This window comes from Phyllobates terribilis, unplaced genomic scaffold (assembly GCF_046119375.1).
Source record: "Phyllobates terribilis strain yellow unplaced genomic scaffold, ASM4611937v1 Scaffold_5__5_contigs__length_657084704, whole genome shotgun sequence".
Lineage (NCBI taxonomy): Eukaryota > Metazoa > Chordata > Amphibia > Anura > Dendrobatidae > Phyllobates > Phyllobates terribilis.
This window is the reverse complement of record NW_027362765.1, coordinates 167,704,052-167,723,992: the sequence shown is the minus strand read 5'-3', so window position 1 is coordinate 167,723,992 and position 19,941 is coordinate 167,704,052. Positions and strand designations below refer to the sequence as shown.

Sequence of the window (19,941 nt, the reverse complement as noted above, 5' to 3'; positions counted from 1 at the left end):
ACTATGAATGTGCTGACCGCATGTAGCAGCGTGTGGTGTAGCGACGCATGTCGTTTGGTAATGGCGCCAATAAAAATTGTTTTCTTTCACTGCAACTTCCTGAGTGCCAAGTTCTTCTATTGTATTACTACGGGTTGGAACCCTACTTGGGCACCATGTCTCACAACCAGGAGTGCCGTATATTCTATCTACACAATGTGCTGCAAGTGAGGCTACAGTGTTATCAAGGGTTTGGTTTACCAGGGGTCCTGGAGATAGGTCCAGATTGGGGAGGGATGAGGAAGAGAGGAGAAACAGGAAAAGGACTAGAAAGCTGCCCTCTTGTCGTATATTTGGATCTGGCAGTAGGGTGTGATTTACTTCTCACGAGTCGTCACTTGTCACGAAAGTCAGCAGAGTGGAATTCTCGGAAGGTAGATGCTTTTAATGTGTTTTTAAGGGGCTAATTGTAAGTACGCCCATCCTTTTTGCGTGAAAACACGTGTTTATTGGTCGGCGTTGCACCAGATAGGTTTTATTCCAAGAAAGAGTGTTTAAATGCATGCTTAGCGTATTTATTGAAGTGAAGAGGGGGAAAACGTATTGATGGGAAGTTGGGAGTGTTTACTTAGACCAACCTAGTCATTCACGTTTAGCTAAAAGGCACTTGACATAGGCTTTCTGAGGTCTGTCACTGATCTTGGAGACTTCTTCTGTAGGTTCAATTACATCTTGTCCTGAGCATCGGATACTGTATATAAAGTACTGTGCAAAAGTTTCAAGCAGGTGTGGAAAAAATGCTGCAAAGTGAGAATGCTTTAAAAATAAGTGTTCATTTATTTTGATCAATTAACAAAATGCAAAGTGAATGAACAAAAGAGAAATCTAAAATCAATATTTGGTGTGATGACGCTTTGCCTTCCAAACAGCATCAGTTCTTCTAGGTGCATTTCCACACAGTTTTGAAGGCAGTCAGCAGAGAGGTTGCTCCAAATATCTTGGAGAAAGAACCACAAATCTTCTGTGGATATAAGCTTTCCCAGTCCTTCTGTCTCTTTATGAAATCCCAAACAGACTTGATGATGACGAAATCAGGGCTGTGAAGATAGTTTTTAATGACAATGGCTGTATGTTTGGGGCCATTGTTCTCCTGCAGAATACATTTTGAGCCAAACAGATTCCTCCTTGATGTTATTGCTTGATGGTAAGCATCTTCTGTATTTCTCAGCATTGAAGACATCATTAATCCTGACCAAATACCCAAATTTGCTGAAATGCATCCCCAAACTTGCAAGAAATCTCCACCTTGCTCTACTGTCGCTGCAGACACTCATTATTGTACCGCTCTCCAGCCCTTCGGTGCACCAGCTGCCTTGTGTTACAGCCAGATATTTCACATTTTGACTTAATGCGGAGCACCTGCTGCCACTAATCTGCACCTCAATTCCTATGTTTTCAAACATAGTTGAGTCACTTGACCTTGTTTCCTCAAAGGTATGGTTTTTGGCAACAATTCTTCCATGAAGGACACTTCTGGCCAGATTTCTCCGAACAGTAGATGTAGCTGGATTGCTGCCAGTTCTGAGCTGATGGCACTGCTGGACATCTTCCGATTTTGAAGGGAAGTAAGCAAAGATGTGTCTTTCAGCTACTGCACTAAGTTTCCTTGGCCAACCACTGCATCTTTGGTCCTCAACATTGCCCATTTCTTTGTGTCATCAATGCTGAGAAATAATTATTTACACACCTGCCTAAAGCTTTTGGACAGTACTGTACATATTAAGCAATGTATGCAGAGAGTTGCCCTATGGACATTACAACAGAAATGCTGCCAGTCCTTTTGCAGTCGCAATCCTTGAGATTCACTTTTTGGGACGAAATATGGGATTATTTTATGAGTTTTTTAAATGTTTTTTGTTATCTTAACCTTAGTTATATATAAAATATCATTATTACCACATTACAATATCATTTTATATTGATGTATAATTGCAAAATAAGGAGACATCACAATATTTCATCTTCTACATTCAGGCTCACAGATGGCAGTGCCACTCCTTGCTCTAAACAAGTCAAGCCTCTTTTCAGACATTTCCGCCGGATTGACTCCTGTCTGCAGCCTCGGGTAGCATTCAGAGGTTCTGATGAGAGTAAGTTTCCTATTTTTGCACTAACTGGAAATTGTAGCTGAAACCAAACTGGCAATAGACCTTTAATAGCTGCTATCAACCCAGTCTCCTCTATTAATATGGATGTCTTGCTCAAGTGAACGCATATGTTATTTCCAAAAGGGGGGAGGGACGCAGCTGGCAGACACCCCTGGGAGAAACAAAGGGTCTGAGAGGTAAAATGCCACCTGTCGGATCCTTGTATTGTCTGGAGACCTCTATACATGGTTGAACAGATCATGTTGAAATCAGCGGGATCTGCCAACTATAATTGAATGTCTGTATCTGCCTGTGTGCTACAGAGAAAAGCCTTAGCCAATGCAGTGTAGTATTCCAAGCTTCTTGCTATAAAACCAGGAGTTATGGCCACTTTATTTCTCTTTACGTCATCTCAGGGAAGGAAGAGCAGACTGCTTTTATAGGCCTATTAATTCTGTGTCCCATACATTGGCTTCGTCAGTGCTACCCTATGGCAGATAGCCAGACTCCACTGCAATGGCCATTTATGTCCCAGAGAGGACATTATCTGTGCATATTGTGCTTAGGATTCATGGTAGACTGTTGAAGTCGTAGGTCTGGATGGTGACGCGTGTTTAATTAACAGTCTGAAGCATTGGGTATATCAAGGCTGACGAGTGCGGACGAGAGCCACCACTCTCTTTCTTTGTACTGCAGATGTTTTTAATTTACCGAGTGGGATTGTGCAAATATTATAAAAGGATTGAGAGGGTACATTTATAAAGGTGTGTCCTGCTTTGTTGGAGTACTTTCTCTGTGTGAAAAGACAATTTCTCACCTCCTCTCAAGGTTGTCTCTGTACTCCATGATTACAAGGTGGGATATCTAAAATAAGATGTAGAGTAGATCAGTCATAGTATCATGAATTCAGGACAGAATTAAACTGTTTGACCATTGTATGAACAAGTCCTTCATGATACTGTCCATGTCTGGAGAAGTGAGGGCAGGATCTGTTCCAGACGTGTTAGTAGAGGAGGGCTGGATGTGAGGGCAGGGTGCCAATTGCCCAGTCAGCCTTGGCCAGGGTATTTAGGTACTGGGCAGTAAAATGAACTTTGCCCTGTGATGGTAAAGCCAAGCGATGTTTCTGCTGACCTCTTTTCTAGGGAGATAACTCAAGAAATTGTCTGGTTAATGGGAAATATAATTTTTAATTGTATCATGTACTCTTAACTAATTTAGCAATAACTATTCATGACTAAAAAAAACTGTGTCCCCCAATTTCCAAAAACATTTTTTTCTCCATGGAAAATGTACATACACATTGAAATGTACCATAACAGAACATGGGAAGAACCACTATGCCTACAAAATTTATAAATGAGTTTTTGACAGATTATGACTTAGTGGGAAACTATCACCCTAGTCTTGTCAAATTGGTAAAATATAGTAGTTCCCTTTTACTGACATAATAGTTAGAATATTTTAATTGACCTTTTGCCTGGCATTATTTTGCTATGTCGGACCTTCATAGCCATCTCTATCTGTGTTGTCTTATAATAATCTCATTTTTTCTGCCACCAGTCTTCTGCAGGGTCTACATGCCCGACCATTCATACGTTACCATTCGGAGTCGACTTTCTGCATCTGTTTCCGACATCCTCAGCTCTGTTTCTGAAAAACTACAGTATTCAGAGGAGCAAGGACAGAGAGAGGAGCCCCTTATCTTGGTTGCTGTTACTAGCGCTGGTGGTGAGTGATGTTGGCTCTTTTTGGGTAGTTGGGTGAGGAATGTACAGGATCAGGGTGATTCAAAAAGGATGGTGGAAAAGGCCTGTAGTTAAAATAACATCAAAGTGTCCATTGACTGAAAATCAACGCAAAACTGGCTTAGTTGCCCATAATAACCAATCACAACACAGCTTTTATTTTTCAAGAGCCAAATGTAAAATGTGCTTACATAGTGTTAAATAAGATGGCGACATCAAACGGGTTCTGTTGTTGATAGTAAAGCGAAATTCTCAGAATAAATGCGTTCCATATAGAAACTGCATTTCGTGCTGGGTGAAACAATTCAAAACCACTGGGTGTTCATGTCATGGGAAAAGTTGGGGCAGCCCAAAGACTTCAGAAGAGACAGTGAACAGGATTAGATCAGTGTACAAGCATAGTCCTAGACATTTGACCAGGATGATGAGCTAGTATGGAACTACAGGTGCCCGTAAGGCGCCCTCCCTGAGCAGTGGGGTACTCGGAGCCGGGTCAGTATAGGTGTTGCGGGGATGCAGTCGTGGCCTAGACCCGTTCAGTGCCCAGGGCTGTCTCATTAAAATAATGGGCTTCTTTTAGGATGAGTGGTTGTTCGACTACGCCACCTGTGGTTTCTGGTGAAGGCCACCAGCGCTGCTACAGTCCTCTGAGGCTGGTGTTTTGGGCAGCTCGGTTGGTACTACTCCCCACAGGCGGAGTAGGCCTCAGGGCAGTGGTTGGTGAACTGTAAGGAGGTATGGTGGGTGCAGTGCCGCGCAGGAATAAACAAGCGGAGGTGGTGAATGAAGTCATCCGGGTCTTTACTCACTTTAGATGAACTTTCAGCTGCAAAGCTTCTCTCTGCTACACACGGCGTACTGCAGCCACCGGGAAGGGGGTTCAGCACTTTCCAGGTAGATCAGGAGCACCTGTCAAGACCCCGTCAGTGTGTTCCTCTCCTTCTCCTTCTCCTTCTCCTCCCGCTTGTGTTCCTCCCTGGGATCCACTAAGCCGCCGGGCTTTTCCAACAGTGACGTGAAGTGCACAGTCAGATATCGGGGGCCGGTCACCCCTTTTGCAGCAGGAATCCCTCTGGCTAAGCCAGAGTGAAGAATACAGGTGGTGACTCCTCTCCGTCCGTATCCCCTGGGATCCTTTTGCCTGTGGAGCCTATCTCCTCTGCTCCCCTCCGAGGCCTTCTTAGATCAGGACCCTGACCGGGTAGAGACAGTGGTTAACTCTGACCCGCTCCTCGTCTCAAGGCCAGAGTGCGAGGACCGTGTATCTTCAGCTAGCTACAGACTCTTGCTGGACCCTGACAGAAGACCACAATCAAAGACCTTGAACGAAAGATGGCCGTAGATTATATATGAAATTATTAAGTGCTTCCTGTAAGTGTGTCCTCCACCCTCACCCACTATTTGGTTCCCCCTATCTTTGGTTCCCCCCCATCTCCTCTATCCCGGGACGGGGCAGCATCCTGGTGCATTTAGGCCCCCTACAGGACAGGAGTGGTGTAGTGTTGAGTGTGAAGTGGGGTCCTGAGTGATGCTCCATCCTTACCTGGAAGAGGAGATACCACACCTCATCTGAGGTGCAGTACCCCTGTGGCTACTGAACCCTCAGGGGCGCCACACCCGACACAACGGTGTGGAGTACTGTATCTCACAAAAACGTCCGCATAGTAAGCCATACAGATTACATCTCCTTCAGGAGCTGAAACTACATGACAACCCAAAACTCCGTGACTCTTACATTGACTTACAAGGCCAATTGGAAGAGGACAAATTCACTGATGGCCTGGTGTTCAACAATGAGACTACGTTTCACCTCAGTGGGAAGGTCAATCACCACAACCTTAGAATTTGTGGTTTAGAAAATACCATTGCAGCGTTATCGAGGACATCAGAGGCCCACTTAAAGTATGCGTGTTCTGTGCAATGCGCAGGTGCAAAATCTAAGGGTTCTTCTTTAATTACCAAAGACATTGTCACTGGCCTCTCCTACCTGGATATGGTAATGGAATGGCTTACGCCACAAACTACAATACAGACCAAAAGTTTGGACACAAAACCAAGCAATGTGAACTGAGGTCTAAGATGGTACACAAGCAAGAAATAGGAGCATGTTCACACTAGCAAAAAGAAGCAAAACCTACAAAAGACAAAAAATATATCTCATACCCTACCATCATTATATATAAATGTAAAGCAAAGTTGCATATTAAATATAGGGTACTTAGTGAACTATTTTTGATCAAAAAAAGTATACAAGCCGTCCCACAAGCGACAAGGTGACCCTAAATTGGGACGGTACCTACACTGTCTATATTAAAAACCTTACTGTATATCAAAGTTGAAGTAATGCATATAAAAGGGTAGACAAATAGGACCGGGTCCCAACTCCAGACCACCTAGGCCCGTGGTAAGCTACATATATACTAATCAGCTCAACAAAGGGGATGCCACACCCTTAATTTGCACAAAATGCAAACAAGACAAAAAACCAAGCAATGTGAACTGAGGTCTAAGATGGTACACATGCCAGAAATAGGAGCATGTTCACACTAGCAAAAAGAAGCAAAACCTACAAAAGACAAAAAATATTTCTGATACCCTACCATCATTATATATAAATGTAAAGCAAAGTTGCATATTAAATATAGGGTACTTAGTGAACTATTTTTGATCAAAAAAAGTATACAAGCCGTCCCACCAGCGACAAGGTGACCCTAAATTGGGACGGTACCTACACTGTCTATATTAAAAACCTTACAGTATATCAAAGTTGAAGTAATGCATATAAAAGGGTAGACAAATAGGACCGGGTCCCAACTCCAGACCACCTAGGCCTGACAGTGTAGGTACTGTCCCAATTTAGGGTCACCTTGTCGCTGGTGGGACGGCTTGTATACTTTTTTTGATCAAAAATAGTTCACTAAGTACCCTATATTTAACATGCAACTTTGCTTTACATTTATATATAATGATGGTAGGGTATGAGATATATTTTTTGTCTTTTGTAGGTTTTGCAAAAGTTTGGACACACCTTCTCATTTAAAGATTTTTCTGTATTTTCATGACTATGAAAATTGTACATTCACACTGAAGGCATCATAACTATGAATTAACACATGTGGAATGATATAGTTAACAAAAAAGTGTGAAACAATTGAAAATATGTCTTATATTCTAGGTTCTTCAAAGTAGCCACCTTTTGCTTTGATGACTGCTTTGCACACTCTTGGCATTCTCTTGATGAGCTTCAAGAGGTAGTTAGCGGAAATGGTTTTCACTTCACAGGTGTCCCCTGTCAGGTTTAATAAGTGGGATTTCTTGCCTTATAAATGGGGTTGGGACCATCAGTTGTGTTGTGCAGAAGTCTGGTGGATACACAGCTGATAGTCCTACTGAATAGACTGTTAGAATTTGTATTATGGCAAGAAAAAAGCAGCTAAGTAAAGAAAAACGAGTGGCCATCATTACTTTAAGAAATGAAGGTCAGTCAGTCCGAAAAATTGGGCAAACTTTGAAAGTGTCCCCAAGTGCAGTTGCAAAAACCATCAAGCGCTACAAAGAAACTGGCTCACATGAGGACCGCCCCAGGAAAGGAAGACCAAGAGTCACCTCTGATTCTGAGGATAAGTTTATCCGAGTCACCAGCCTCAGAAATCGCAGGTTAACAGCAGGTCAGATTAGAGACCAGGTCAATGCCAAACAGAGATCTAGCAGTAGACACATCTCTTCAACAACTGTTAAGAGGAGACTTTGTGCAGCAGGCCTTCATGGTAAAATAGCTGCTAGGAAACCACTGCTAAGGACAGGCAACAAGCAGAAGAGACTTGTTTGGGCTAAAGAACACAAGGAATGGACATTAGACCAGTGGAAATCTGTGCTTTGGTCTGATGAGTCCAAATTTGAGATCTTTGGTTCCAACCACCGTGTCTTTGTGCGACGCAGAAAAGGTGAACGGATGGACTCTACATGCCTGGTTCCCACTGTGAAGCATGGAGGAGGAGGTGTAATGGTGAGGGGGTGCTTTGCTGGTTTCACTGTTGGGGATTTATTCAAAATTGAAGGCATACTGAACCAGCATGGCTACCACAGCATCTTGCAGTGGCATGCTATTCCATCGGGTTTGCGTTTAGTTGGACCATCATTTATATTTCAACAGGACAATGACCCCAAACACACCTCCAGGCTGTGTAAGGGCTATTTGACCAAGAAGGAGAGTGATGAGGTGCTACGCCAGATGACCTGGCCTCCACAGTCACCAGACCTGAACCCAATCGAGATGGTTTGGGGTTAACTGGACCGCAGATTGATGGGAAAGGGCCAACAAGTGCTAAGCATCTCTGGGAACTCCTTCAAGATTGTTGGAAGACCATTTCTGGTGACTACCTCTTGAAGCTCATCAAGAGAATTCCAAGAGTGTGCAAAGCAGTCATCAAAGCAAAAGGTGGCTACTTTGAAGAACCTAGAATATAAGACATATTTTCAGTTGTTTCACGCATTTTTTTGGAAAGTATATAATTCCACATGGGTTAATTCATAGTTTTGATGCCTTCAGTGTGAATGTACAATTTTCATAGTCATGAAAATACAGAAAAATCTTTAAATGAGAAGGTGTGTCCAAACATTTGGTCTATACTGTACATTTGCCAGATCTTCATTTATAAGTAGGATGATGCATCTCCACATTTCCATTTGGATGTTTGCCAATACCTTAATGAATCTCTACCGGAATATTAGTTTGGCCGCTCTAGAAATGATTCACCAAAGTTGGGCTGGCCTCCATGATCACCAGATCTAACCGGTACTTCTTTCTGAGGGGCTACATCAAGGACACAGTGTATCTATTCCCCCAGCCATAGAATCGGAATGACCCGAGACAACGCATCACTGAAACGGTGGAGTCCATATCCGAGAATAAGCTGGCACACGTCTGGGCAGAACTGAACTACTGCCACCAATGGAAATCACTATGAACATTTGTAGTGTATAGATAAAACTTGGATTGGTAGGATGTCTTCTCATGATAATACACTTGTGTTCTGTTCTGTTGGTTATGAATACCGAGGCTATAATTTTGCCCCATCCTTTTTGAATCACCCTATCTGTATGTGATATTTATCTATAAGAGAGAGATTAGTCACCCTGTGTGTAATTTTGGGTTGGCATAATTGCTGTTCATGGTAGGAACACTTCCATTAGTCTGTAGTGATAGCTCTTCAGCAGGGTCATTAAGAAGATAAGTGTAGCGGGGCACATATGGTCTAGTATGAGCCCTGAGCGGTGTCGGGGTATCCACTTGGGCCTGTGAAGGAGAGTCCAGATTGTAAGGTCTTATATAATATATATGTTATAGAATCATTTCTTTACCTGCTGATTTTATTATCTAAAATGTAGTAGGAGTAAAGAAGCTGAGGGATGATAATGGGGGTTGGTAGCATCTCTGGAGTAGGAGTCTGTCGCTGCTAGTGAGATCCTGTCACTATGTGTGCACGTGATTAGATGTGTGTGGAGTGATGGAAGGAGGGGTCGCCCCAGCGTGATCATGCATGTTCGGAGCTCAGCGCTGCCTGGGTATATGCGTGTGTCTGTGTGCGTGCTGTGTAGGCGGAGGGAGCGCTGCTAGAACTCCATTTCTGAGGGAAGACCTGTCAACGCTTGTGAGTGTCATTGTGTCACAGGGAGTTGAAGGCACTGTCGGAGTACATCTTTCTGCTCTTCTTTTGTAAAATAAAGCGGACATGAACTCTTTTATGTATACAGGAGAGAAGGCAGCTGTACTTAACAGGAGATAGGTTATGGGTAATCCTATCTCCTACATGCCAAAATTACAGTATTCATAGCCGGTAACCATAGCTTATCCCCATCCTTCATCTGTCAAACTGACAAGCGGTGGAGTCAGAGCGTTACCTGTAAACACCACCGAAATACTATTCCTAAACAGCAGTCCAACCCTAAGGGACATTTTTTTTGCGGTATTTTATTACAGCTGGACAACAAGCAGTGATAGATAATTATCACATAAGAGAACTCCGACAGGAAACACAATGGGGGCATTTATTTGGTGCAAATGCACTGAAAAGAAGAGTGATCAGAATGAACCCCATTTTACACTCTATGAATTTATTAAGAATTACATGAAAGTCAATGTATACAAAAATAATACTGTCACTTTTTTGGTGACAGTATTATGGGAAAAATATTCCAAATGCAAAAATGGTGGAAAAATGTAATTCTGCCATTGTTTTTCAGATTTTGTTTTTACGGCTTTCATTACACCGTTTTCATCACCATGTGCGCGATAATGAGAAATGAAACGTAGACTATGTTTAACTGTACGACATACCACCATTCGGTATGGCAGTGTTAATAAATATGCTCCACAGTCCTCCAACTGCGGGACTCTACCAATACCAATGCCTTTCTAAAAATATACAGTAGACCTTCAACTATCCTGTATTGTGCTGTCGCATCCTTTTTCTTCCTCCCGTAAGATGCATTGGATGTGCTGTTAACATGTAAGCCCTTCTACTTAATGTAGGAGGCAGTGCTCCATCATCACAAGAGCTTAGATATCCAGTGTTGTCACCTACCGCCACATTGTTTACTAAGGATCTACCGCCATGCTGCTGCCTAGAAAACAGCATGGCTATAAAATTATTCAGAAGGGAGTCTGAAAGACGGAAAGACTCCCTGGTGAATAATTACAATGGCAAAGTCTGTTCTGTACCAGAGTCTCTCTGTGCTTAACATAGATAAAAATAAATGTGTATTGTACAATGGCGAGGTGGGCTTCAAGTATTTTGCAGATTTTTTTCACAGTCTAGGTGTGACGTTTCCGTGTTGCTTCTCCTGATTGGCTACAGGAGGAAAAAAATGCAAGTAGAACAAAATGCAGAGTCCTTACATGTGCAACACAAGCATGAAACCTTTAACTCCTTCATCACTAGGCTATTTTTTATTGTTTTGTTTTTTTCGCACTCATTTCCTCCCCCACCTCTTCCAAGAGCCATAGCTTTTTAGCTTTTTTTTTATTTTTCCCTCGACCTTGCTGGTTTTGTTTGCAGGATGAGATGTAGTTATGAATAACACCATTAATTTTACCATATAATGCACAGTTTTTTTTGCAACATTCATTGTGTGGTTAAAATGACCCGACAGCATGATTCTTCAGGTCAGTACGATTACAGAGATACCAAACTTGTAAAAAAACATTTTTTTATTTACGTGATGGAAAAAAAAAAATGCAGAAATTTGTGTCTCATTTTCTGAGACTTGTACCAATTTTCATCCTTACGCCAATGAGTGAGGGCTTGTTATTTGGCGTGGCAAGTTGACCGTCTAATTCATAGAATTTTGGGGTTCATACGACCTTTTGATTGCTATGTCTTGCATTTTTTGGTGGAGTTGCACCAATTGAATTTAGGTTATTTTTTTCTTTTTGACTTTTACCATTACTTTAATATTTTCGTAGATCAGATTTTTATTGACACAGTCATACGGAATATTTATTATTTTCATTTGTCTATTTTTAATGGGGGGGAAAGGGGGAGATTCAAATTGATATGTACAGTGTGTGTATATATATATATATATATATATATATATACTTTATATATTTCTTTTATTCCTGAACCTGCACTTGTTTGCTCTATGTACTGCAACACAATAATATACCATGGTATTGCAGTGTAGAAGAAAAATCACAGTCTCGTATGAAGTTCAGACTGTGACTGGACTTCACAGGAGTAATGACATGGCAGCCATAGAAGCCTTCAGCTATTCCTGGCCTCCTTGATAACCCATCGATACTCCACAATTGCGTTGCAGTGGGGTCAGTTGACACATGAAGTGGTGTGCCCTTCGGACAGTTAGTATTAAAGGGTACTGCCATCTTTAAGATCCTATCTCAATATGTAGTAGGTGTAATAACAATATTATCAAATACCTCCAATTAGAAATGTAGTATAGTTCTTCTGCTTTGTTATGTCGCTTACCTCATGGGCAGGGCATTGCAGTAGCTTACGTATCCATGGTTACGACCACCCATACCGGGACAGTTAGTTAGCTGTTAGTGGCCGTAACCATGGATACTTAAGCTACTGTAATTCCCTGCATATGGGGTAAGCAACATAGCGAATCAGAAGTACTATACTACATTTCTAATTTGGGGTATTTGCTATTATTATTATTTTTATTATTATTACTACATCTGCTACATATTGGGATAGGATCTTGGAGATGGAAATACCCCTTTAAATGCTGCTGTCAGAGAATGCAGCTGTGTGTGGTGTGGGATCAGCTTTTGTTCCCACTCCATACATAGAAACCCCACGTAGGACATATTAGTACATCCTATGTCGTGAAGGGGTTCAGCAATGGTACAGTACTGTATTACAATGTCTTCCATGCTGTTGCCTCTGTCTGTGTGCTCCAGAGAAAGAAGAGCAGGAATGCCTCTGTTTCTGTAAACTATGAATAGGAGATCATAGCAGATAGTCTCCACCCTTCAGCTCAGAGACAACTGAAAATTCGAGATAGAGCTTGCAGAGGGAAAACTGGGGAAAAAAGTGCAGAATGCAAGTAATATAATGACTAGAAATATTGTAATTCCTCATCTACACAAACAAAAGCTTATTCTGAAAAGTTGCTTGAAACAACAGAACCCATTTTAGATATTAAAGAAAGTAATTTCAGGAAAATTTACTATAAATTAGTAAATTGTATAAAGTTTTGGCCATAATTGATATAGCTGGTGTTTCTGATTACTCTCTGCTTAGTCTTTCTTTCTCTCTTTTCAGACAAGGTTCTCCTGAAGCCGGATGATGGTTGTATCTTCACCACGTTGGGTATAAACAGCCACCTGTTTGCGTGCAATCGAGAAGAGCTGCGCACTTTGGTAAGAGCAGTCTTCAGAACCAGTTGGCATCAGCATTGGTGCTCTAGACCTGTTACATAATAAGTATTGGGCGTAACAACAAAGGTGATCAGATTTGTGCTTGGTGGCAAGTCTTGGAACACGTTATGTAATAGGATTTATTAGGCGATTTAGGTTTAATATTCCTGACATGTGGTAGAAGGCAAAGATGACCTGAAAAACCATATCCAAGACCTAGATCTTCAAGTCTTTGAAATCTGTGTAGAATGTCATGAATATGATATGTTACAGCAAATCTTTGACAGTATCTGAGCAAGAACCATTTCAGCGGTTGTGTAAATGGGGATGCGTACATTTTTTCATTTAAATTGGTGTATTTTTAACTAAAAATCATTTTTGTAATTGAGTCATATCAAGAATTTTGCACCATTTGCCTTCTATAGCCTCTGTATTGCACTGTCCAGTGCTGGCTGCAGAATGAGCTAACTGAGAATCCATCAGTGATCTCATGATCTTATTCTGACAGTCCAATGGGAGTGTTTCTAACTCTTCTATCTGACTATTTTTGAGCTCCTCTCTTCTGATTTATAACTAAAGACCTCATAAACTTACTGTAATATTGTAAAACGAGTATTGTCATGTAATATCTGTTCCAAGTTTTGTTATGTTTAATAAAAATTTATCTGATTAAAAAAAAAAGACCACATAAAGGTTCAATGTGCAGAGACACATAGACAACCCCTACAGTCACATGTCACAATTCATTCGCTCTTTAGGTTCCTTTACCAGAAGAGGTTCAGTTGCCACCTGAGGATTCTCATATTCATCGGATTGAGGCAGAAGATCTTGCCAATCACCTCGGTGCTTTTCACTGGGAGCTGTTCAGCTGTGTACATGAGGTGAGGTGGTTTTATTATGTAATTGCTGGGTCCTGGTTGTCATCTCCTTGTCTTTGTGTATGAACTAAAGCTACCAGCACTTCATTCCAATAGAAGCTACAGCCTTGTATCTCCAGAAGAACATGGAGAACCAGCACGTCGCCCATGGACTGCATCTTCACTTACCAATCATTGGCTCAAACATACTTCAGTTACTCCGCAAAACAGACAAAGGCTGTAGCAGCACCCATCGATATAATTGTGCCTAATATTACTTTAGACTATAACCTAAAGCCTTAAGAAGAGTGTTGTCCATGGCCTAGGGTACAGCCGTTTTTCATAAAGCCACCCTTATAAGTGCCTTTATGATTACTATGATGGTACCTGACCATCTTATTGCTGGTTGTCCACTACCGTTTAAAGGCCTCCATACGCGTTAAAGATCCCTATCTTTGAACCCACCAAATTTGGTAAGACCGGCTGACTATCTTATGTATATATGGGGTCATTCCACTTGGAGAAAGAAGAGTTGGGTATGTTGAATTACAATGCCGGATCCTTTTTGGTCTCCAGCTAGATAAGCCACCACCAGAGATTTCTGACAGTAATTTACGTCCCACTCCCCAATGAAAACTCTTAACCATTCCAAACATGAACGGAGATTTTTTCTATAGATATTTTGGAGAAGAAATAGAAGAAAATGAAAATGATTGCAGTTCAGCACCATACACGTGGTGGTGGAAGAAGCAGCCATAGCTTTCTCATCTCATACAGCTGTATTAATGAGCCACTGGACAAGATAATACATGTGCACATACATAATATTGTCAGTACTCAAAAAAAGAACATTCCGGTGGTTTTAGATCTCAGTTTTTGCACTTTTCCTCACAAATGAGCTTCCCAATGTGGATAGATATTGTGAATTGGGTTGAGTGAGGGGTGGCCGTCCCACCTACGACCAGATTTCTTATAGTACATAGAGATAAGATTACAGTATATGAGCAGGTGTTAACATGTAATAAAGAACAGGTCACCGGGAGGTAACTGAGAACAAGGCAGGTGGTCTTCAGACCTGGCGGGTAAGTTAGAAAACAGACCCCTGGGCAGATGGGGATGTAGGGAATAACACACTTATCACATGGGGAGTGGCGGGATCATACGTTGTGGATAGGAATGAGTGGTGTGTGGTTGATATAGTCCATGACAAGTCAAGTCTATGATTGCCTCAGGAGCCAAATGTTTACCTGTCAAATCCTGTGCAGAAGTGAACACATTTCTGGGTTATTTTAGGGTGAACATTTGTCCTACAAAACAAACAGTAATATCTATAAATCTTTCACAGCACTGACACAAATTGCCCCATCAGTCTGCTACAGTAGACTCACCACATCTGACCTACACACCGAGCCTGTATACAGAATACACATCATGCTCATCTCAGCTGCTGCAGAACTTTTTTTTTGCAGAGGAATTGGGAGCTTCACTGACTGAATACAATGAACAATTTCTTCAAAATGAGATTCACGTATTATATGGAATAATCTTTCACCTAATATAAGTTATTAAGAATGTTAGAGGCTTTCTTGAAACTTGCATAAAATCTTTACAGAGTATAGGCCTTTATACAAAGCAATGCCAGCCACAGAATCCTCCTGTACAATGCCAGCCACAGTGCACTACGATACAATGCCAGCCACAGTGTACTCCCATACAATGCCAGCCAAAGTGCACTACAATACAATGCCAGCCACAGTCCACTACGATACAATGCCAGCCACAGTGTACTCCCATACAATGCCAGCCACAGTGTACTAAGATACAATGCCAGCCACAGTGCACTATGATACAATGCCAGCCAAAGTGCACTACAATACAATGCCAGCCACAGTGCACTATGATACAGTGCCAGCCAAAGTGCACTACAATACAATGCCAGCCACAGTGCACTACGATACAATGCCAACCACAGTGTACTCCCATACAATGCCAGCCACAGTGTACTACGATACAATGCCAGCCACAGTGCACTATGATACAATGACAGCCACAGTGCACTATGATACAATGCCAGCCACAGTGTCCTCCTGTACAATGCCAGCCACAGTGCACTATGATACAATGCCAGCCACAGTGCACTATGATACAATGCCAGCCACAGTGCACTATGATACAATGCCAGCCACAGTGCACTATGATACAATGCCAGCCACAGTGCACTATGATACAATGCCAGCCACAGTGCACTATGATACAATGCCAGCCACAGTGCACTACGATACAATGCCAGCCACAGTGCACTACGATACAATGCCAGCCACAGTGCACTACGATACAATGCCAGCCAAAGTGCACTACAATACAATGCCAGCCACAGAATCCTCCTGTACAATGCCAGCCACAGTGCACTACGATACAATGCCAGCCACAGTGCACTACGATACAATGCCAGCCACAGTGTCCTCCCGTACAATGTCAGCCACAGTGTACTACGAAACAATGCCAGCCACAGTGTCATCCTGTACAACACCAGCCACAGTGGCCTCCTGTACAATGCCACCCACAGTGTCCTACGATACAATGACAGCCACAGTGTCCTCCCGTACAATGTCAGCCACAGTTTCCTCCTGTACAATGCCAGCCACAGTGTCCTCCTGTACAATGCCAGCCACAGTGTCCTCCTGTACAATGCCAGCCACAGTGTCCTCCCGTACAAGGCCAACCACAGTGTACTACGAAACAATGCTAGCCACAATGTCATCCCATACAATGCCAGTCACAGTGTTCTGCGAAACAATGCCAGCCACAGTGTCATCCTGTACAACACCAGCCACAGTGTCCTCCTGTACAATGCCAGCCACAGTGTCCTCCTGTACAATGCCAGCCACAGTGTCCTCCCGTACAATGCCAACCACAGTGTACTACGAAACAATGCTAGCCACAATGTCATCCCATACAATGCCAGTCACAGTGTTCTGCGAAACAATGCCAGCCACAGTGTCATCCTGTACAACACCAGCCACAGTGTCCTCCTGTACAATGCCAGCCACAGTGTCCTCCTGTACAATGCCAGCCACAGTATCCTCCCATACAATGCCAGCCACAGTGTCATCCTGTACAACACCAGACACAGTGTCCTCCTGTACAACACCAGACACAGTGTCCTCCTGTACAATGCCAGACACAGTGTCCTACGATACAATGCCAGCCACAGTGTCCTCCCGTACAATGCCAGCCACAGTATCCTCCCATACAATACCAGCCACAGTGTCATCCTGTACAACACCAGACACAGTGTCCTCCTGTACAATGCCAGCCACAGTATCCTCCCATACAATGCCAGCCACAGTGTCATCCTGTACAACACCAGACACAGTGTCCTCCTGTACAATGCCAGCCACAGTGTCCTCCCATACAATGCCAGCCACAGTGTACTACGAAACAATGCCAGCCACAGTGTCATCCTGTACAACACCAGACACAGTGTCCTCCTGTACAATGCCAGACACAGTGTCCTACGATACAATGCCAGCCACAGTGTCCTCCCGTACAATGCCAGCCACAGTGTCCTCCTGTACAATGTCAGCCACAGTGTCCTCCTGTACAATGTCAGCCACAGTGTCCTCCCGTACAATGCCAGCCACAGTGTCATCCTGTACAACACCAGACACAGTGTCCTCCTGTACAATGCCAGGCACAGTGTCCTACGATACAATGCCAGCCACAGTGTCCTCCCGTACAATGCCAGCCACAGTATCCTCCCATACAATACCAGCCACAGTGTCATCCTGTACAACACCAGACACAGTGTCCTCCTGTACAATGCCAGCCAGAGTATCCTCCCATACAATACCAGGCACAGTGTCATCCTGTACAACACCAGCCACAGTGTCCTCCTGTACAATGTCAGCCACAGTGTCCTCCCGTACAATGCCAGCCACAGTGTCCTCCTGTACAACACCAGCCACAGTGTCCTCCTGTACAATGCCAGCCACAGTGTCCTCCTGTACAATGCCAGCCACAGTGTCCTCCCGTACAACACCAGCCACAGTGTCCTCCTGTACAACACCAGCCACAGTGTCCTCCTGTACAATGCCAGCCACAGTGTCCTCCTGTACAATGCCAGCCACAGTATCCTCCCATACAATGCCAGCCACAGTGTCATCCTGTACAACACCAGACACAGTGTCCTCCTGTACAATGCCAGACACAGTGTCCTACGATACAATGCCAGCCACAGTGTCCTCCAGTACAATGCCAGCCACAGTATCCTCCCATACAATGCCAGCCACAGTGTCATCCTGTACAACACCAGACACAGTGTCCTCCTGTACAATGCCAGCCACAGTGTCCTCCCGTACAATGCCAGCCACAGTGTCCTACAATACAATGCCAGCCACAGTGTCCTCCCGTACAATGCCAGCCACAGTGTCCTCCTGTACAACACCAGCCACAATGTCCTTCCAACACCAGCCACAGGGTCCTCCCATACAATGCCAGCCACAGGGTCCTCTTGTACAATGCCAGCCAGAGGGTCCTCCCGTACAATGCCAGCCACAGGGTCCTCCTGTACAATGCCAGCTACTCAGTCCTCCTGAACAATACCAGTCACAGTGTACTCCCATGCAGTACCAGATACCGTGGCCTCCCGTACAATGCCAGCCAGTGTCCTCCTGTACAATGCCAGCCATAGTGTCCTCGTGCCAACCCCTTGCAGTGCCAGCCACAGAATCCTCCCATACAGTGCCAGTCACAGTGTCCTCACTTACAGTGTCAGCGATAGTTCACCCCAACATACAGTGCAAGTCAGTGTCCTTTCCTCCAGTACAGTGTCATTCACTGTGTACGCCCATATCATAGAATGGTAGAGTTGGAAGGGACCTCCTGGGTCATCTGGTCCAAGCTTGCAGTGCCAGCCACAGAATCCTCCCATACAGTGCCAGTCACAGTGTCCTCACTTACAGTGTCAGCGATAGTTCACCCCAACATACAGTGCAAGTCAGTGTCCTTTCCTCCAGTACAGTGTCATTCACTGTGTACGCCCATATCATAGAATGGTAGAGTTGTAAGGGACCTCCTGGGTCATCTGGTCCAAGCCCTGCTCAAAGCAGGATTCACTAAATCATCCCAGACAGATGTGTGTCCAGCCTGTGCTTGAAGACGTCCATTGAAGGGGAACTCACCACCTCTCATGGCAGCCTGTTCCACTCATTGATCACCCTCACTGTCAAAAAGTTTTTTCTAATATCTGATCTGTGTCTCCTCCCATTCAGTTTCATCCCATTGCTTGTAGTCTTTCCTTGTGCAAATGAGAATAAAGATGATCCTTCTACAATGTGACAGCCCTTGAGATATTTGTAGACAGCTATTAAGTCTCCTCTCAGTCTTCTTTTTTGCAAGCTAAACATTCCCAAATCTTTTTTAAAAGGTGGTGCCCAAAACTGGACACAGTATTCCAGATGAGGTCTGACCAAAGAGGAGTAAAGTCCGATAATGACTTCACGTGATCTAGACTCTATGCTTCTGTTAATACATCCCAGAATTGTATTTGCCTTTTTTGCTGCTGCATCACACTGTTGACTCATGTTCGGTCTATGATCTATTAGTATACCTAAGTCTTTTTCACATGTACTGTTGCTTAGCTCTATTCCTCCCATTCTGTATATGCTTTTTTCATTTTTATTGCCCAGATGTAGTACTTTGCATTTTTCCCTGTTAAAAACCATTCTGTTAGTTGCTGCCCACTGCTCCAGTTTATTTAGGTCTTTTTGAATCCTCTCTCTCTGTTCTCTAGTATTAGCTATCCCTCCTAGCTTTTGTCATCAGCAAATTTAATCAGTTTACCCTCAATTCCTTCATCTAAATCATTGATAAAGATGTTGAACAATACAGGTCCCAGGACAGAGCACTGTGGTACCCCACTTGAGACATTCATCCAACTGGATGTGAAGCCATTTATGACCACTCTTTGAGTCCGATCACTAAGCCAGTTATGAATCCACCTAACAGTTGCCTTGTCCATTCCATACTTGGTCATTTTTTCAATAAGGATGGTGTGAGATACTTTGTCAAATGCTTTGCTGAAGTCAAGATATACTATATCTACAGCATTTCCCTGATCTACCCAGTCAGTGATTCTGTCATAGAAGGAAATTAAGTTAGTCTGACATGACTTGTTAGTTACAAACCCACATATATGGCCTGCCAGTGTTTCTCCTGTATAGTGTCAGCCATAGTGTGCCCCAACATAAAGTGCAAATCTCAGTATGCCATGCAGTATCACTCTAGCATCCCAGCACAATATGCCTGCATAGGTAGCCAAC

General features: G+C 43.3%; 1 protein-coding gene across 4 annotated transcripts in view; it reads left to right on the top strand.

Moving 5' to 3' along the window:
- Positions 1-19,941, top strand: part of RAPGEFL1 (Rap guanine nucleotide exchange factor like 1) — a 67,836-nt gene that overhangs the window by 26,134 nt on the left and 21,761 nt on the right. For all 4 annotated transcript variants that reach the window (XM_073683376.1, XM_073683377.1, XM_073683379.1 and 1 more), the window contains 4 exons: positions 2,014-2,129; positions 3,690-3,857; positions 12,667-12,764; positions 13,520-13,642. In XM_073683376.1, the coding sequence (XP_073539477.1) occupies positions 2,014-2,129; positions 3,690-3,857; positions 12,667-12,764; positions 13,520-13,642 (505 nt within the window). The remainder of the gene's footprint in view (positions 1-2,013; positions 2,130-3,689; positions 3,858-12,666; positions 12,765-13,519; positions 13,643-19,941) is intronic.